Genomic DNA, 15,640 nt, shown 5'->3' with positions numbered 1-15,640 from the left:
GAAGGAGGAGCCAGCACGGCCGAGTTTCCGAGCAGCCGCGTGGTGGTAGTGGTGGTGTGGTGGAGGTGGTGGAATATAAGGCTCATGTGATCTGTCACATGACAGCAGATCTCCAGAAAGGCAGAATGAGACTCCAAACCTGGTGAGACATTAGGGGGCCCCGGGAGGAGGGGATCATGTTGGAGGGTGGGACTACAGTGGCGGCCCGGCTCCTGCTGAAACCCGCCTGCCGCCTCTGCAGCCTCCTGGGGCTCCTTGCCCTCTTCGTCCCTGGCAAATGCAGTTACAGCCCAGAGCCTGACCAGCAGCGGACGTGAGTTGACTTAGCACAGACCGCCCCCTTCCCTATGCCCTGTCCTGTGCCCACTGGCTTGGCCCAGCCTCCCTCGCCCCCTTACCAGCTCCTGGTACCCACTCCACAGTCTTATCCCCAGGTTCCCAGGCTCAGTCCCCAATCATTCACCTCCTATGAGCCATATCTGCCTCTGGGATCCTCCCCCAGGTCTCAGCCCCTAATCCTGAACCTTCCATGACTAATATTTCCCATCCCCACACTAACAAAGGCCATGTTCCTGACCTCTGACCCTGCAGGTTGCCCCCAGGCTGGGTGTCCCTGGGCCGTGTAGACTCTGAGGAAGAGCTGAGCCTCACCTTTGCCCTGAGACAGCAGAACGTGGAAAGATTGTCAGAGCTGGTGCGCGCTGTGTCGGATCCTGGCTCTCCTCGTTATGGTGCCTGTTGGGATAGGGACTGGGGCGGGAAAGTGGGATGCAGTGAAGGGACCCAGGGCTGGGCCGAGTGTGGGATGGCGCACATAACGTCAGGATCATGCTCGTGGTGCCTAGGGAGGTGGTGATATAGGGCAGTTGAATGGCAGTGGCTCTTGTTGAAGAGTTTCTGAATTTAAAAAAGTGAACTGGAAAGAAACTGTCCGAAACTCACTCAGATTCTTTCCCCCAAAACTTGCTAGAAACCTGAACGTGAAGAGCACAGGCTGTGTGATCAAATTTGGATTCAAATTCTGACTCCACTACTTACCAAACACGTGGGAAGTAGTATCCAGTCCAGATAGGTGCTCATCAACTCAAATTCCTTTCCCACCCTCAAACCCACGCCCGTTTCCTCTGTCAGTTGGACTCTAGAGCTGTCATTTCCAGTTCTGGCTCTCAAAGAGCCTTTGGAGTCATCCACTTTTTATCATTGCTTGTTTCCGCCCACTCATTTGTTTATTCTTGCACCCAGACTGCTGCCCAGTCCCCGCCCTGCCCCCTACTCTGCTCCAAAACAGCACTCTGCTCCAGTGCTCATGCTGGATAGTGTCCCTGCCCTGCACGAAGCCCTTTGTGGTTGGGGGGCAGTGGTACGCGTGTGAGGGGGCAGTCTCAGATTCACCCTGGAGCTGTGTACATGGCAGTGTGCAGGAAAATAGTGACTCACCATCACGTTAAGCTTAAAATCAACAAGTACGAAGATTGGAACTGAATTAGATGTCACCTTATAATTGGTTCTAAAGTTTTGAAAACTTTTCCTGGAAATAATATGGAAAATTTTCAATTTTAACCTCATTTGTTTTTTGTGATTATGGCAATACATGCTCCGATGCAGCACTTTCTGGCTTTTAGAGTAAATCCATATTTCTGGCCATGGCATTCCAAGTCTCCCCAGCCTTTTCTTCCCCTGGCCTCGAAATAGAGCTTGCACCAGCACAGCCTGCCTTTTTGCTAGAAACTTCCCACCTATCCCTCAGGACCCTGTTCCAGAGTCCCTGCGAAGTCCCAGTGTCTCCTGGTTGAGGTCCAGAATGGGCAACTTGGAAAAGCAATGAATGAAGGCAAGCTCCTCTACTGAATCCCTGCAGGAAAATACCTGACCCTAGAGGATGTGGCTGAGCTGGTCCGGCCATCACCACTGACCTTCCGCACAGTCCAAAAATGGCTCTTGGCAGCTGGAGCCCGGAACTGCCACTCAGTGACCACACAGGACTTTCTGACTTGCTGGCTGAGTGTCCGGTGAGAGGGAAGGATTGCCCGTGGAGGGTACCAATCATCCCATCAGGGAGACAAGTCACCCCAATGGGAGAGAGCTGAGAGCTGGTGGGGGCTTGTGGGTGAGAGCTAACGCGCAGGGAGACAAGGATGAGCAGTGATGCTTAGATAGCCTCCTCTGCTGTGGTCTGTGCTGCTTTCTGACCTCTGTTCTCTGATCTCTGACCTCCAGACAGGCAGAACTGCTGCTCCCTGGGGCTGAGTTTCATCGCTATGTGGGGGGACCTGCAGAGATCCATGTTATAAGGTCCCCACGTCCATACCAGCTCCCAAAGGCCTTGGCCCCTCATGTGGACTTTGGTAACACCCAGTGGGGTTGGTGGGGTTTGAAGCAGGCAGAACCAGGGGCTGGAAAAGTTTAGGTGCCATGGGGGGCTTGGGGTGGGGTCAGTGGTAAAGTGGGGGTTGGAGTCCAAAAGATCTCCTCCTCAAGTCTGACCCCTCTCCCACAGTGGGCGGGCTGCACCGCTTCCCCCCCACATCATCCCTGAGGCAACGTCCTGAGCCAGAGGTGTCAGGGACTGTTGGCCTGCACCTGGGGGTGACCCCATCCGTGATCCGTCAGCGATACAACTTGACAGCACAAGACGTGGGCTCTGGCACAACCAACAACAGCCAAGCCTGTGCCCAGGTGAGCCGGGCAGAGAGCTCCAGCATCCTGACACCCTACCCAAGGGGCCTCCCCAGGCTGGGGCTTCCTCTCTGCCTCCTCCCCTTGGTCCTCACCCCCTATCTGGAATAGTGTTCCCTGCCCTGACCTTGGGGCTGCATTCTCTGACCCATGATACCTGATCTGATTCCTTCTGTAGTTCCTGGAGCAGTATTTCCATGACTCGGACCTGGCTGAGTTCATGCGCCTCTTTGGTGGGAACTTTGCACACCAGGCATCAGTAGCGCGTGTGGTCGGACAGCAGGGCCGGGGCCGGGCTGGGATCGAGGCCAGTCTGGACGTGGAGTACCTGATGAGTGCCGGCGCCAACATCTCCACCTGGGTCTACAGTAGTCCTGGTACTGCCAAGGGGACTGGTGGGTGGAGAGGGGGTGGTGGGGAGTGGTGATCACTGCTCCTTCAAGGGAGTCCCATGAGCTAGAGGGAGACCCTGACAAGCTCCCAAAGGACCGCCCTTATGCTCCTTCCCTTCCCCCAAATCCAGGCCGGCATGAGTCCCAGGAGCCCTTCCTGCAGTGGCTCCTGCTGCTCAGTAACGAGTCAGCCCTGCCTCATGTGCACACCGTGAGCTATGGAGATGATGAGGACTCCCTCAGCAGTGCCTACATCCAGCGGGTCAACACTGAGCTCATGAAGGCGGCCGCTCGGGGTCTTACCTTGCTCTTTGCCTCAGGTGACCTCCTACTCTAAACTTAGACCCAACCCAGCCCAGGAGTTATTACCCCACGGGGACTCCTGTGATCTCTGACTTACAGTCTGAACTCAATAGGGACCACTGATGTGACCTCTGAACTCTGACCTCTTGTAGTAATGACTGACTCTTGACTTTCTTTTCTGACATCTGAACCCACATATCAAGTTCTGACCAATGAATCTGAGTGCTAAACTTGGTCTTTCTCCCAGGTGACAGTGGGGCTGGGTGTTGGTCTGTCTCTGGAAGACACCAGTTCCGTCCCAGCTTCCCGGCATCCAGGTAGGCACCCCAGCCCACCACTGACCTGTGACCACCAATCTTCCATCTACAGCTCCATGATCTGGAACCTTTGCCTTAACCCCACCAGGCGCTCCTGTAGCTGAGACCTCAGTTTAACCAGCTCTGGTTGCTGCATTCCCTTCTTCCTATAGGTCGAGGCCCCATGGCTTCTGAGTGGAATGCAGTTCCCAATATTCCTCTTCTCAGTTCCCAGACATTTTAGTAGAAGATTTGGTGAATGTTCTGTAGACAAAAGTGTGCACTGTCACCTCAGGCCATGCCTTGAGGGCTCAAAATCTCTTAGTCTTCCCCATGTACCTGCTTCCCCACAGAGTCCAGCCCCTCTAGCAAGAGCCAGCCCACACTTACCCATCTCCCACACATTTTGGAGGTCCCCTTGGGACCCGTACAATCTGAGTGCTGTTTTCTGTTCTCAGCCCCTATGTCACCACGGTGGGAGGCACATCCTTCCAGAATCCATTCCGAGTCACAAATGAGATCGTTGACTATATCAGTGGTGGTGGCTTCAGCAATGTGTTCCCACGGCCTTCATACCAGGTATGTGTATATGTTTGTGTGGATGGATGGGTGGGAGGCATCCTCAGTTCAGCAGACAATACTCACTCAACAACATCTTTCAGGAGGAAGCTGTAGCTCAGTTCCTGAGCTCTAGTCCCCACTTACCACCATCCAGTTATTTCAATGCCAGTGGCCGTGCCTATCCAGATGTGGCTGCACTCTCTGATGGCTACTGGGTGGTCAGCAACAGCGTGCCCATTCCATGGGTGTCTGGCACCTCGGTAAGAATCAGCCTGGCTCCAAACCCCTACCCAGGAACTGTCCTCACCCTCTACTAAGACCTTGTACTCAGAACCCCTGACTCCTCAGAGACCTCTGATCCTTTCAAACATCCCTCCCCCAAATCCAATCACTGTGAACCCCTGACCTCTACTTACACCCTCACTCTTGCAGGCCTCTACTCCAGTATTTGGTGGGGTCCTATCCCTGATAAATGAACATAGAATCCTCAGCGGCCGCCCCCCTCTTGGCTTTCTCAACCCAAGGCTCTACCAGCAGCGTGGAGCAGGACTCTTTGATGTGAGTATGGAAGGGAAGGGTGTGGACATTTTCATGAATATGGGGAGTGCAAAGATGAACTTGAGGGCAGTTCTGATGGGGTCCTGAAATGTAAATACAAGGTAAGAGGGCTTAGTCTGTTAGTACTGGTACGGACAGGCCCAGATCTGATGCCCACCTTCTCCCTAGGTAACCCATGGCTGCCATGAGTCTTGTCTGAATGAAGAGGTGCAGGGTCAGGGTTTCTGCTCTGGCCCTGGCTGGGATCCTGTGACAGGCTGGGGAACACCCAACTTCCCAGCTCTGCTGAAGACACTAATCAACCCTTGACCCTTTCCTGCCAGGAGAGTGAACCTGTCCCCTGCCCCATAGCCGGTGGCTTGGTCCCTTATTCTGCACTATTGGAAGCCCTGCGGAACCCACAACCATAGACTGCTGCAGACAGCTTATCTCCCTAACCCTGAAATGCTGTGAGCTTGACTTGACTCCCAGCCCTACCCTGCTCCATCATGCTCAGGTCTCCTTACTCCTGCCTTATGTTCCTCTACAGATGCTGTAACTAGTATTGTTTGGGAGCCTCCGCCCCAAACCCCCCCCCCCCATTTCACCCAACACCACCCCATTTCTTCTTTCTCTTTTCAACCAGGCTTTTTCAAAGAGTTGTCTGTGCTCTCTGTGTACACTATTTCACTTCATGGTTCTCTCCTCAGTTCATTGCAGTGAGACCTCTGCTCTCATTTTTTCACTCTTTCTTCCCCTGACAATGATGACAGTGGCCGTCCTGCTGCTTCATCCAGTGCACACTTCCCAATCTTTGCTTTATGGGGTCTCTCTCATTGCTGTCCACTGCCTTTCCTTCTTTAGCTTTCAGGGCTTAACTTCTCTCCTAACCATTCCCACTTCCTCTTTCATTTCCTCTTCCTCCTTCTCTTTCTCTTCTTCCTCATTGAATGTTGGTATACTTCATTGCTTCATCTTTACTCTTTTGCTTTTCTCAATCTACCCAGTGTTCCCTAGGACAAGTCAGTCACCTATAGCCACAGCTGTCACCATCTCACTAAATCAGACTTTCTATCAGACAATGATTGATACCTCAAATTCAAGGTGTATGATACTCAATCCTTCATCCCCCTCCTTCCCAATTCCAGACCATTCTCTTGTGTTCCCTCTTGGTAAATGAGACTATGCTTCTTCCAAGCAAGCCAGAAACCTAAGTGTTATCCTAGACTCCCTTTTCCTTCACCTCTCCCTCCCATTACCACTGTCAATAAGTCCTACTGATTTCACCTCTTAAATATATCTTTATCAATCCACAAGTCCTGCCAATTCCATTTCCTATTTATGACTAGAACTCATTTACTTCTCTCCATCTCTACTGCTAGTACATTAGCTTAGAACCATATTTTCTCTCCTCTGAATTGTAGGAGGCCCTTGCAAAACATGTCCTTACTTCCTGCCTGTCCACAAAACCATTTTTCTAGAGTAAAATGCAAATCTCATCAGGTCATTTACTTAAGACCCTTCAAAGATTACTGATAAAGTTCTGGCTTTTTGCTGTGACTCACACACCTGATCCTTTCCTTGCTATTTGTTCCTGAGTAACAAATTGTTTATCCTGTCTTGTTCTCCCTCCCCTTTCCTCCACTTCCCCACTTTCACTTTTGCTCAAGATATTCTGTGCGCTTAATATGACCCCTGACTCCCTTTGCCTGGTTAGTTTCCGGGATTCTTCGAAGACCCCACTCAGAAGTCTTCTCCTGTGAACCTTTAGCTCTCTGAAGCTAGTTGATTTGGTGTAGCAGAAAAAGCCTAGATTTTTTTCAAACCAAACCTGTTTGATTCTTGGTTCTGATGTAGACTAGGAGAGAGCTTTGGACAAGTACATCTCCTTGAATCTTTCCCCTCCTCTGTTAAGTGGGGTTATCAATACCTGCCTCTAACAATAATCAGGGAATAATTAAATGGAATAAGTTTGATAGAGTGCCTGACACAAAGCAGTAGGCAGCAGGTGTTAGTTCCCTTCCTCCTTTGCACTGCATACTCTGTGTCTACCTCTAGTATTGTAACTCCAACATAGTATTGAAAATGCCAGTTTACCTCTTTGCCTCCCTTTCCAAGACTGTTCGTGCCTAGAGGACTAGAATCTTGTCTATCTTAACTTTGTACTCCCAGGCCCTAGCTCAGGATTGGCAAATAGGAATTAAATAAATGTTTGTTGAGTTGAAAACCTCACCCTCACTCGTGATTTTGCATTTGTTGTTTACTCAAGCTGAAATACCTCCCTTCCTATCTACAGCAGTACTGTTCGCTGTCCTGCTGTCCTCACGTCTTTGGGCAGCTGGAGGGGAGTGGGGCTTTCCAACCCTTAAAAGGCTGAATAAGGGAACTAGAAGGAATGCAGACTGGCAGGCAACCTGTGGTCGAGGGGTGTCACAAAACAAGGTCTTTAAGCGCCAGGTTGCAAGAGGGGTTCCAGACCCACGGAAGAGTGTCCTAGACACTGACCGTTCCCATCCCAGCGCAAGGGCCTAGGATTACGGCCGGGTGGGAGGTGGCCTTTTTGGCGGCACCTCACTGGCTGGTAAACAACCAGGAGGCGGGAGACGCGAGAGAGACAGCAAACATGGCGTGGGAGGGGCGAAGCGAGGGGCGTGTGACGTCAGCCCTGGTGTGTGCGTAACGTGAGCGGAAGCGGAAGCGGCTCTGTTCGCCGCCTCTCCCACCGGCCCGATGAGCTGCAGCGGCTCCGGCGCGGACCCCGAGGCGGCGCCGGGCTCCGCCGCCTCGGCCCCGGGCCCGGCGCCCGCGGTCTCGGCCCCCGCAGCGTTGCCCGCGGGCACCGCTGCGGAGAATAAGGCCAGCCCCGCGGGGACAGCAGGGGGACCTGGGGCTGGAGCTGCGGCAGGGGGCACGGGACCCGTGGCGGCGCGGGCCGGGGAGCCGGCGGAGCGGCGCGGGGCGGGTGAGGGCCGGGCCGGGTGAGGGTGAGGGCAGCGCCGAGGGCTGGGTCCAGTGGCGGGTGAGGGCAGAGGGTTTGAGGCCGACCTAGCCGGGCCCCGCATCTCCCACCTCCATGTCTGTTTGCTGGTTCTCCTCCAGCTCCGGTGTCGGCGGGCGGCGCGGCGCCCCCGGAGGGGGCCATGTCTAACGGGGTTTATGTACTGCCGAGCGCGGCCAACGGGGACGTGAAGCCGGTGGTGTCCAGCACGCCTCTGGTGGATTTCCTGATGCAGCTGGAGGATTACACGCCTACGGTGGGCTTCCTGCCTGAACAAGGCTATTGGCGCGCTGTCAGGCCAACTTTCTGCTACACCGCCTGGATTTCCAGCTTCCTTTTGTACTTCCTCCCCTACTAGCTCTGATTTATCCCCTCTGCCCACCCAAACTGTGAGCTTCCTGAAAGCCAGGCCTGTCCTCCATTTCCTCCACCCTCTCAGCCCCGCAGTGCCCAGGGCAAATACTGACAGTCGTCTCATTGATCTCTCAGATCCCAGACGCAGTGACCGGTTACTACCTGAACCGTGCTGGCTTTGAGGCCTCGGACCCACGCATGTGAGTACAGCCTGGGTGGGTAGGTTAGAGCCTTGAGTGCTTGTGTGGAGTTTATTGCCCCATTTCCTTTCTCACACCAGTTTTTTCTCTCTAGAATTCGGCTCATCTCCCTAGCTGCCCAGAAATTCATCTCAGATATTGCCAACGATGCCCTACAGCACTGCAAAATGAAGGGCACAGCTTCTGGCAGCTCCCGAAGCAAGAGCAAGGTGTGAGGGGAGCCTCATTGAATCCGTAATTACCTCCCACAGCATCGGAGGCTTAATTTGTCCTGAAACCCCTTTGGGAAAACTAAGCCCTAGGGGAGGTGAAAGACCTACTCAGGGTCACCCACCTGGGATTGAAATCTGGGATTCCTGTGCTCAGCTGGTGCTCTTCCCTCTTCCCTCAGGACCGCAAGTACACTCTAACCATGGAGGACTTGACCCCTGCCCTCAGCGAGTATGGCATCAATGTGAAGAAGCCGCACTACTTCACCTGAGCCACCCAACCTAAATGTACTTGTCTGTCCCCTTGTCCCCACACCAGCCTGTTTTCATAATAAACTTTATTGTGACAGGCAGGGCTGGTCCCTCCCATGCTGGGAGATACCGTGTGGCAAGTGACAAAGCTCTGAGCCTAGCCCCTTTGGGGGCTGCAGTGGTAGGGATGGGGGCAGGGGATGGGCCCCATGGCTGGGGTAGTACCATGAATGGAGGCAGGGGAGGCAACCAGAGGCCTGCTGCTTTGGGGAGACATACTCCCTTAACCGTGTCCTGACACCTCTGGAGTTTAGGCAAGGGCCTTCCAGCTCTACTTGTCCTGCATCTTCTCTAGGATAGGCACAATCATGTCAAACTTGGGCCGCTTAGCAGGGTCTTCATTCATGCAGATCTTCATGAGCTTACACACATGGGGGGAAATGCCTGGTGGGATGGTAGGCCGAAGGCCTTCCAGTGCCACCTGCAAATACAGGAAAAAACAAAATGGGTCTCAGAACTTGAATATCCTGTGGGAAGAGGCCTCTAGTCCTCAGGACAGGATTACTGTATATTTGAACAAATATGGGAAGAGCCCAGCCCTGCTATAGTTATTGTCACCACCACCACCACCATTCCCCCAACACAAGTGCATACAGTTGTGCTCTCACCTTCATTCCTATCTCCATGTTGGAGAGGTCAGCAAAGGGTACCTCCCGTGTCACCAGTTCCCACAGAAGCACTGCAAAACTCCACATGTCTGCTGAGCGTCTGTTTGTATCTTCAGGCTTCTTCTGCAGAGCTGGAGGAACAGGAATTAACTGTTCCAGCTGCCTGTCCTGTTTCTGCCCCCTTCCATTACTACTGAGCTGCCCCTTCTCTACCTCCCAACATGATGCCCTCACTCACCTTCAGGGGCCACCCAGGCAGGTGCATACATGCGCCCAGGGCATTGGAAGGAGAACTTGACGTCGGCCATGCTGATTCGAGCAGTCATGTCCTCATCAATCTGAGGAAGAGAAGATAGATATGTGGAAGGAGGTAAGTCCTATTCTAGACAGGAAAAGGGCTCTGGGGGCCTGGGCCAGGAATGAAGCGTGACCTCACCATTACACTGCGGCTATTGAGTGCATGTCGTGGAATGAGGGGCTCTAATGTGTGTAGGAAGGCCATGCCCCTTGCCATGTCCAACGCAAACTTCACAGCCTGGCTCTGGTCCACAACGAAATCTAAGGAGGCAAGAGTCAAACAGTTTGGGGAGGCTCACACACCCTGCCCCCATCCCATGAAATTTGGTATCCCCTACTCACTGGTGCCTTCGTGTAATACATTGTACAGGGATCCATATGGCATCCAGTGTGTGATGAGGGTGGGGTGAGGAGCAGGTGGAGACTGACAGGCACCTAGCACTGGGAGCACATTTGGATGCGAGAAAATCCTGGAAGACGGAGAGTATCCCTAGCTGAGATGCGCATAAAAGATCTCATGGGTGCTAGTCAGGGTTTCTTGGAACCAGCAGCTTCCCATTTAGGCCTTGCCCCACCTGAGACGGGGACACTCCTCGTTGAAGTCCCTGCTCTTCCTTGTACTCCAGTCTCGAACCTTTAGCACCTTCACAACGATGTCATTGCCCTGCCAACGGCCCTTCCATAGCTGAGAGACAGGTAAGGGTTAGGAAGCTGTAACTAAGGCCACTGTTTTCTTGTCCACTAACTGGAAGAAAAATTTAAAATAGGTGCAGAGCAGGTAATTTGTAGGGGATTGGGGAGGAAGGGGTAAGAAAGGCAGGGTCACCTCTCCAGAGTGATTTTCGTTGAGCTTCGCCAGAAAGTTGAGCTGTTTGAAGTCAATGCCGGAGTGTTTGTTCAGAGTCCCATTTCCTGAGAGTGTGGGCAGGTCAGGTACCCAAGCTTCACCCTAACCCAGCTCCAGCAGCCCCAGGTTATTCCCTTGACCACCCCTCCCCTTACAACTGACTCACGGGGCCGAGTGCGGGTGGTTCCCTTCCAGAATGTGTCCTTGTATGGAATACGGTTAAGGTTCTGGCCCATCTTCTCTGCCCGCTCTGTGGAAGAAAAATAGCTTTGGCTCCAGTTGTAGTATGGAGCAAGGAGATAGGGAGAAAACAGGATACAAATGAGTTGGGGGACAGACCTCGGAGGAGCTCTCTCAGGGGTGCCTTGGCTTTGTCCACAGGCATCTCTCCATACTTGTTACAAATGCTGACAAGGGCCCCATTAGCTACCAGGTCCTGGAATGAAAAGGTGGTTGTGATGAGGGGCTCTGCTGCCTTCCTGGCAGTCACAACCATCCATCAGTACAGACGTAGTACCAGCTCTGAGCGTCATATATTCAGCAGTACTTACAGGATGGATTGAAGGTTCTAGAATCTCCCATGCAGGCTCAGACTTTGCTTCCCACCCATCCCAGGGCTCAGGGCCTTAGTACTCACCTCTGCAACCTGATCTTGGCCCCAAAAACAGGCATAGTGCAGGGGCACATTTCCATGCTCATTCACTGCATTGATGTCAGCTTTGTACTGCAGCAGCTGGTCCCCATGGCCAAGTAGAAGAGGCAGAAGACAGTCAAATGAGAGATGGGAGTTGAGGTGTCCAAGGAAGAAGAGTACACATGTCATAATGCTTGTGACTAACTTCCAGACATGTATGTAATGTGGGTGAGATGGAGCATTCACACATACCTTCTGCACAATATCACGATGTCCATGACTGGCTGCCAGGTGCAGGGGGGTGTCATCCCCACGGTTCATCACATTGATTCGTGCCCCCCGCATGATCAACATCTCAACCACAGCAGAACGGCCCTCTCGGCAAGCCCAGTGCAAGGGGGAGAAGCCATGATCATCCCTTTGAGGAAGGGACAATTGGTCATTGATCTGGAGGTGGGATGGGGGCAAAGGCTTTGATATGGGAAAAACTGGTAGTTACTCTGAATAATCTCCCTGGGAAACCTTACCTGTCCAGGACTCTGATTCTCATTCATGCCAGCAATTCCCAAAGCCATCCAATTAAGACCTTCCCCTGAGCTTCAAACCTAAGCAACCACCACCTGAAATCTCAACAAATCCATATGATTCACCATCTCTATCACCATCTCCCACTAGCCTTTCTTCCTTGGCATGCCCTATCTCATTAAATGGTAGCATTTTTCATCTGGTTTTCTCTGCATTCCTTTTGCAACATCTGTTTGTCCTTTCTGTTTCCACTGCATTTCACATCCCCCTAAGTATACTACTTGTGGCACTGGATTGTAAAAATCTTAACGAGCTGTCTTGTCTGCTAGACTGAGCTTCTTGAGAGAATGGATTGACAGCAGGTGTTCAGTGCATGTTAATACAAGGGAGGGGTGTCTTGGAGAAGGAAAGGCACAAATCATGGGAGAAGAAGGAAGCTTACCAATAGGCTCTGGTACTGAAACCGAAGATCTAAAAATGGACTGGAATTAAAATAACGTTTTGGAAGGGTTTATCATGAAAAAGAGATGCTTTTGATAAGTCATTACTAATCAGGCAGATATCAAACCAGGATTTGGTTTGGTAAAACAGGATTCCTCTACTCAAGCAGGCCTGGTCCCAGAAAACAGAGGAAAATCAGAATGGCTTCTTTAGAAAGAAAACGATCTGACTTTTTACCCCCAAGGACATGTATTTTCTAAAGTCAAAGAACTGTACAAAAAACTGACTTTTTACCCCCAAGGACATGTATTTTCTAAAGTCAAAGAACTGTACAAAAAAAGAAAGAAAAAACACTTGGTGGGAGCTGGGCCTGCCTGACAGCCCGGGGCCATAAAAGGAAATTCCCTCCAGTCTCCAGTGTGTGAAGCTCCAAGGGGCGGGGCAGGGGGCGGTCTGTGGTCTGAGACTGCAGCCTCCGGATGCCTTAGTGCTGCGGTCACTTCCCTTGTGGGGGCTCTAGGCATGGCCTGAAACAGATCAGGGGTCTGGCCACTGCAGGCCATCCAGATGACCCCCTCACCCAGGGGACGGGGGTGTGTGTGGCCTTCAACGACTTCCCTCCACAGCTGCCCACATCTGCTCACTTAGAGATAGCCAAAAACTTTCCTGGAGGTGGATTACCCCGACCCACCCCCCTCTGAAGCAACTACCATCCCCTACTTATCAGTGAGTTTTGCCTCCCAGCTCTTTAATTTGTGACCTGGTTTATCAGCCTCCTGCAGTCTGTGGCACAGCAGGCCAGAGCCTGAGGGCAAAAGTATGAGCAGAAGGTTCCGCTCACTGTCAGACTGCCTGTCATCTCAGGGCCGCAGACTATAAGCCGGAAGAGCCCTGCAGGGAGTTCACCCCACCTCATATCCAGCATATAGCCAGCTTGGGCCTCCAAAGCCTTTCCCCTCAAACCAGCACTAAAGCCTTCCAGTTTCACTAATGCCAACCCTTCACCTCTTGGCATGAAAGAGTTTTATAAAATGCAACTGGATAACTTCACCTAAGCCTTTAGAACCCTACCAACAAAATAATAAGAGTACTCACTGTCCTTATCTGAGCACCCTTTGAAGAATTACGAAAGAATTATGTAAATTATAGAAGAATACAAAAAAATGGGAAAAAATGACCAGGAATTATGGAGAAATAGCAGAAAGCCTAATGAGAACCTGTGAAGCCTGGATGAAGATGACAGGTGATCCTTACCTCTCAAACCTAAAAACTGAAGAAATAAAATTTTAAAATAAAAAAAACCTAAAGCCCACCATCCTGAATCATCAACATCACTACTGCTTTTCTTGCTATCTCAGCCAACCTTGAAGAACTTGTCTACATCCACTCTCTATTTCCTCACCTCCCATTCAGTTTGCCACCAGGCTGCTGCCTTGAGGGCTGGCATTATGTCTGATTCCGGGCCTCTAGCACAGGGGTATTCATAGTACTTTAAATGAAGGAACCCGGTGTTACCTGGTTTCTTCATCCATCTTCCTCAATGGCAGCCTTCACAAACATCATCAAATACATTATTAATCGTAAATTCAATTGTTACTTTAAAGTGCTCAAGTTCTTTGACTTTTCAACAGCCTATACTACTGTTGACTACTCCCCCTTCGTTGAAACATTCACTTCTCTGAGCTTTACTGACATATTTTCCTGTTTCTCCTGCAACCTCCAGGTGCACCTTTTCAGTCTTGCAGGCTTCTCATCCCCTCTGTCACACCCATGTCTTCAGGTTTCATCTATACACTAACATCTCTCAAATCTGTGTCTCCAAGTCAGATCTCTCTCCTGAAATCCGAATCTGTATAACCAACAACCTACTCAACACTTCCACTCCACTGTACCGTCACTTTAACATGTCAGAGCGGCAGTCATCATCCTTCAGCCTTGTCCAACTCAGTAAAAGCAACCACCATCTACCCAAGAGTCTGAGCCAGAACCCTGGTCATCATCTTTACTTCCTCACTTCCCACACCAAGTCTCATTAGTTCTTTATCCTAAAGATTTCAGGAATCTGATCACTTCTTTCTTTTTCATCTGCCCCCATTCTAGTCTAAGGCATCACCACTTCTGGGACAGACTAAGCAATTGCTTCTCCACATGGCCACCTGCTCTTCAGAAAATATCCAAGATGACACTTAAATGGACAATCTCATCACAGCAGGGCTTTAAACCCTTGTTCTTAGAATAATGACCTTATTATAGCATAAATATCCTTGCACGATCTGACTGACGCTTGCAGCCGACCTCTCCAGTCTTATCTCCTGTGGTTTACCACTTGCACCCAATGCTTCAGTCCACAGAAGCTCATAGAAGTCGTCTATCCTCCAGCCATATGGACCTGTAGACAATTTCCAGACACTCCGTTCTCTGTCTTGCCTCCTAGCTCTTTCGCAGTTCACTGAGGCTGGAAAGCTCTCTGCAGCCTGTGCCCGTGAAACTCTTGTTGAGCAGTCAAGATTCAGCAGAAACACAGCTTCCTCTGTGGAGACCCTCTGCTCCCCACAGGCTGTGCTTTGCACTCGTCGTACTGGGTAGGAAAGTCAGCCGTTCCCAGCCAACGTGAGCACCCCACATCGCGGAGAGGGACATGTCTTTGCCCTTCTTCTCACCCACCAGCCACCTCAGCTCACCCCTGGTTGAGGTCGTTCTCCGTGTTGTCCAGCCACAGGCGAACGGCCACCGCGTTGCCCTCCCGGCACTGAGTGAAAATGTCGTCCATAGCAGCGTCCCGGCGCCGAGTCCCCTAGACTGGGGAAGCCTGCGGACTGTGGAGGGATCCAGGGAAGGGGAGTAAACCCCGAGCTTTGTCCCCTACCGAGATAAGTGTTTGTGAAGGGAGTGGGGGTCTCCCGCTGCCTCCCCGGCTAGTGGAGGTCTGGGAACGAGTTCGGGAAGGCGGGATGATCCCTGACCGTGTCCCCTGGGCGCGAGGGAAAGACAGGTCCGCGCGAGGTAGGGGGTGATTAAGAAGTAGAGTCCCGTGAAGGGGTGTCGGCGAACAAGCTAGGGGACCCTACCCGCGAACAGACCTGGGGGGAGGGGGAGTTCAGGCGCCCTATACCCTGGAAGAGGCGATCGAGGGGGGTCCTTCCCGGGGGTGGCCCTCGTTCCCTACTCGGTATTCGAGCCGAGTGAAGGCTGACGGGTTGGCAGGGGTCGAGCCTTGGGGAAGGGCACGGGTACTCCCGCACTCACCGGGACTCGGGCTGGAGGAGCCTTCTTCGGGGAACTCCCGTCCGGCCGCGCCCGCCGCCCGGCCCCGCCCCTGGCCCTCTCTGGCCAGCGCGGGCCCCCATTCCTCCCTCCCTCTCGCCTCTCTTGTCCTTCTAGCCGGCAGTGCCTAAACTCGATGGTTTCCGGCGCCGCGCCGGCCGCTCTAGCCGCCCAGGTTTTCACTCT

The 15,640-nt window shown here is 52.3% G+C and overlaps 3 protein-coding genes across 4 annotated transcripts; 2 read left to right on the top strand and 1 right to left on the bottom strand.

The window, feature by feature from the left end:
* The first annotated feature begins 18 nt into the window (after positions 1-18).
* TPP1 (tripeptidyl peptidase 1) lies at positions 19-6,997 on the top strand. Its single transcript, XM_008710967.2, has 13 exons — positions 19-142; positions 242-313; positions 592-731; positions 1,859-2,009; positions 2,218-2,345; positions 2,498-2,676; positions 2,855-3,053; positions 3,200-3,388; positions 3,619-3,688; positions 4,126-4,246; positions 4,330-4,488; positions 4,661-4,786; positions 4,955-6,997. The coding sequence occupies exons 1-13, from the start codon at positions 99-101 to the stop codon at positions 5,093-5,095; spliced, it is 1,719 nt and encodes a 572-aa protein (XP_008709189.1). The 5' UTR covers positions 19-98; the 3' UTR covers positions 5,096-6,997.
* A 498-nt stretch (positions 6,998-7,495) lies between these two features.
* TAF10 (TATA-box binding protein associated factor 10) lies at positions 7,496-8,879 on the top strand. Its single transcript, XM_040630736.1, has 5 exons — positions 7,496-7,727; positions 7,865-8,019; positions 8,253-8,317; positions 8,412-8,526; positions 8,709-8,879. Exons 1-5 carry the CDS (start codon positions 7,496-7,498, stop codon positions 8,796-8,798), a joined length of 657 nt encoding a protein of 218 aa, XP_040486670.1. The 3' UTR covers positions 8,799-8,879.
* On the bottom strand, positions 8,848-15,576 carry ILK (integrin linked kinase). Of its 2 annotated transcripts, XM_008710968.2 has the most exons (13): positions 15,437-15,576; positions 14,872-15,006; positions 11,477-11,642; positions 11,228-11,323; positions 10,930-11,026; positions 10,757-10,840; positions 10,570-10,655; positions 10,319-10,428; positions 10,086-10,213; positions 9,883-10,004; positions 9,685-9,784; positions 9,447-9,577; positions 8,848-9,259 (listed from the first exon to the last, which is right to left on the bottom strand). In XM_008710968.2, exons 2-13 carry the CDS (start codon positions 14,958-14,960, stop codon positions 9,110-9,112), a joined length of 1,359 nt encoding a protein of 452 aa, XP_008709190.1. In that variant the 5' UTR covers positions 14,961-15,006; positions 15,437-15,576; the 3' UTR covers positions 8,848-9,109. The 2 variants fall into 2 exon arrangements, with proteins under 2 accessions (XP_008709190.1, XP_040486669.1); XM_040630735.1 differs by lacking the exon at positions 15,437-15,576 and having other exon boundaries at positions 14,872-15,283.
* Positions 15,577-15,640: the final 64 nt, after the last annotated feature.

This window comes from Ursus maritimus, unplaced genomic scaffold (genome assembly GCF_017311325.1).
Source record: "Ursus maritimus isolate PB19 unplaced genomic scaffold, ASM1731132v1 scaffold_16, whole genome shotgun sequence".
Classification (NCBI taxonomy): domain Eukaryota; kingdom Metazoa; phylum Chordata; class Mammalia; order Carnivora; family Ursidae; genus Ursus; species Ursus maritimus.
Note: the sequence above shows the minus strand (reverse complement) of the source record. Positions and strands in the feature narration are given on the sequence as shown.

Coding starts and splice junctions, on each gene's coding strand:
- ILK (XM_008710968.2), bottom strand. CDS start 14,960: ATGGACGACATTTTCACTCAGTGCCGGGAGGGCAACGCGGTGGCCGTT. Junction 11,027..11,227: donor GCCAAGATCAGGTTGCAGAG/GTGAGTACTAAG, acceptor TTTTCATTCCAG/GACCTGGTAGCTAATGGGGC. Junction 9,260..9,446: donor ACATGGAGATAGGAATGAAG/GTGAGAGCACAA, acceptor CTGTATTTGCAG/GTGGCACTGGAAGGCCTTCG.
- TAF10 (XM_040630736.1), top strand. CDS start 7,496: ATGAGCTGCAGCGGCTCCGGCGCGGACCCCGAGGCGGCGCCGGGCTCC. Junction 7,728..7,864: donor GGCGGAGCGGCGCGGGGCGG/GTGAGGGCCGGG, acceptor GTTCTCCTCCAG/CTCCGGTGTCGGCGGGCGGC. Junction 8,527..8,708: donor GCTCCCGAAGCAAGAGCAAG/GTGTGAGGGGAG, acceptor CTCTTCCCTCAG/GACCGCAAGTACACTCTAAC.
- TPP1 (XM_008710967.2), top strand. CDS start 99: ATGACAGCAGATCTCCAGAAAGGCAGAATGAGACTCCAAACCTG. Junction 314..591: donor GAGCCTGACCAGCAGCGGAC/GTGAGTTGACTT, acceptor CTGACCCTGCAG/GTTGCCCCCAGGCTGGGTGT. Junction 2,677..2,854: donor ACAGCCAAGCCTGTGCCCAG/GTGAGCCGGGCA, acceptor TTCCTTCTGTAG/TTCCTGGAGCAGTATTTCCA.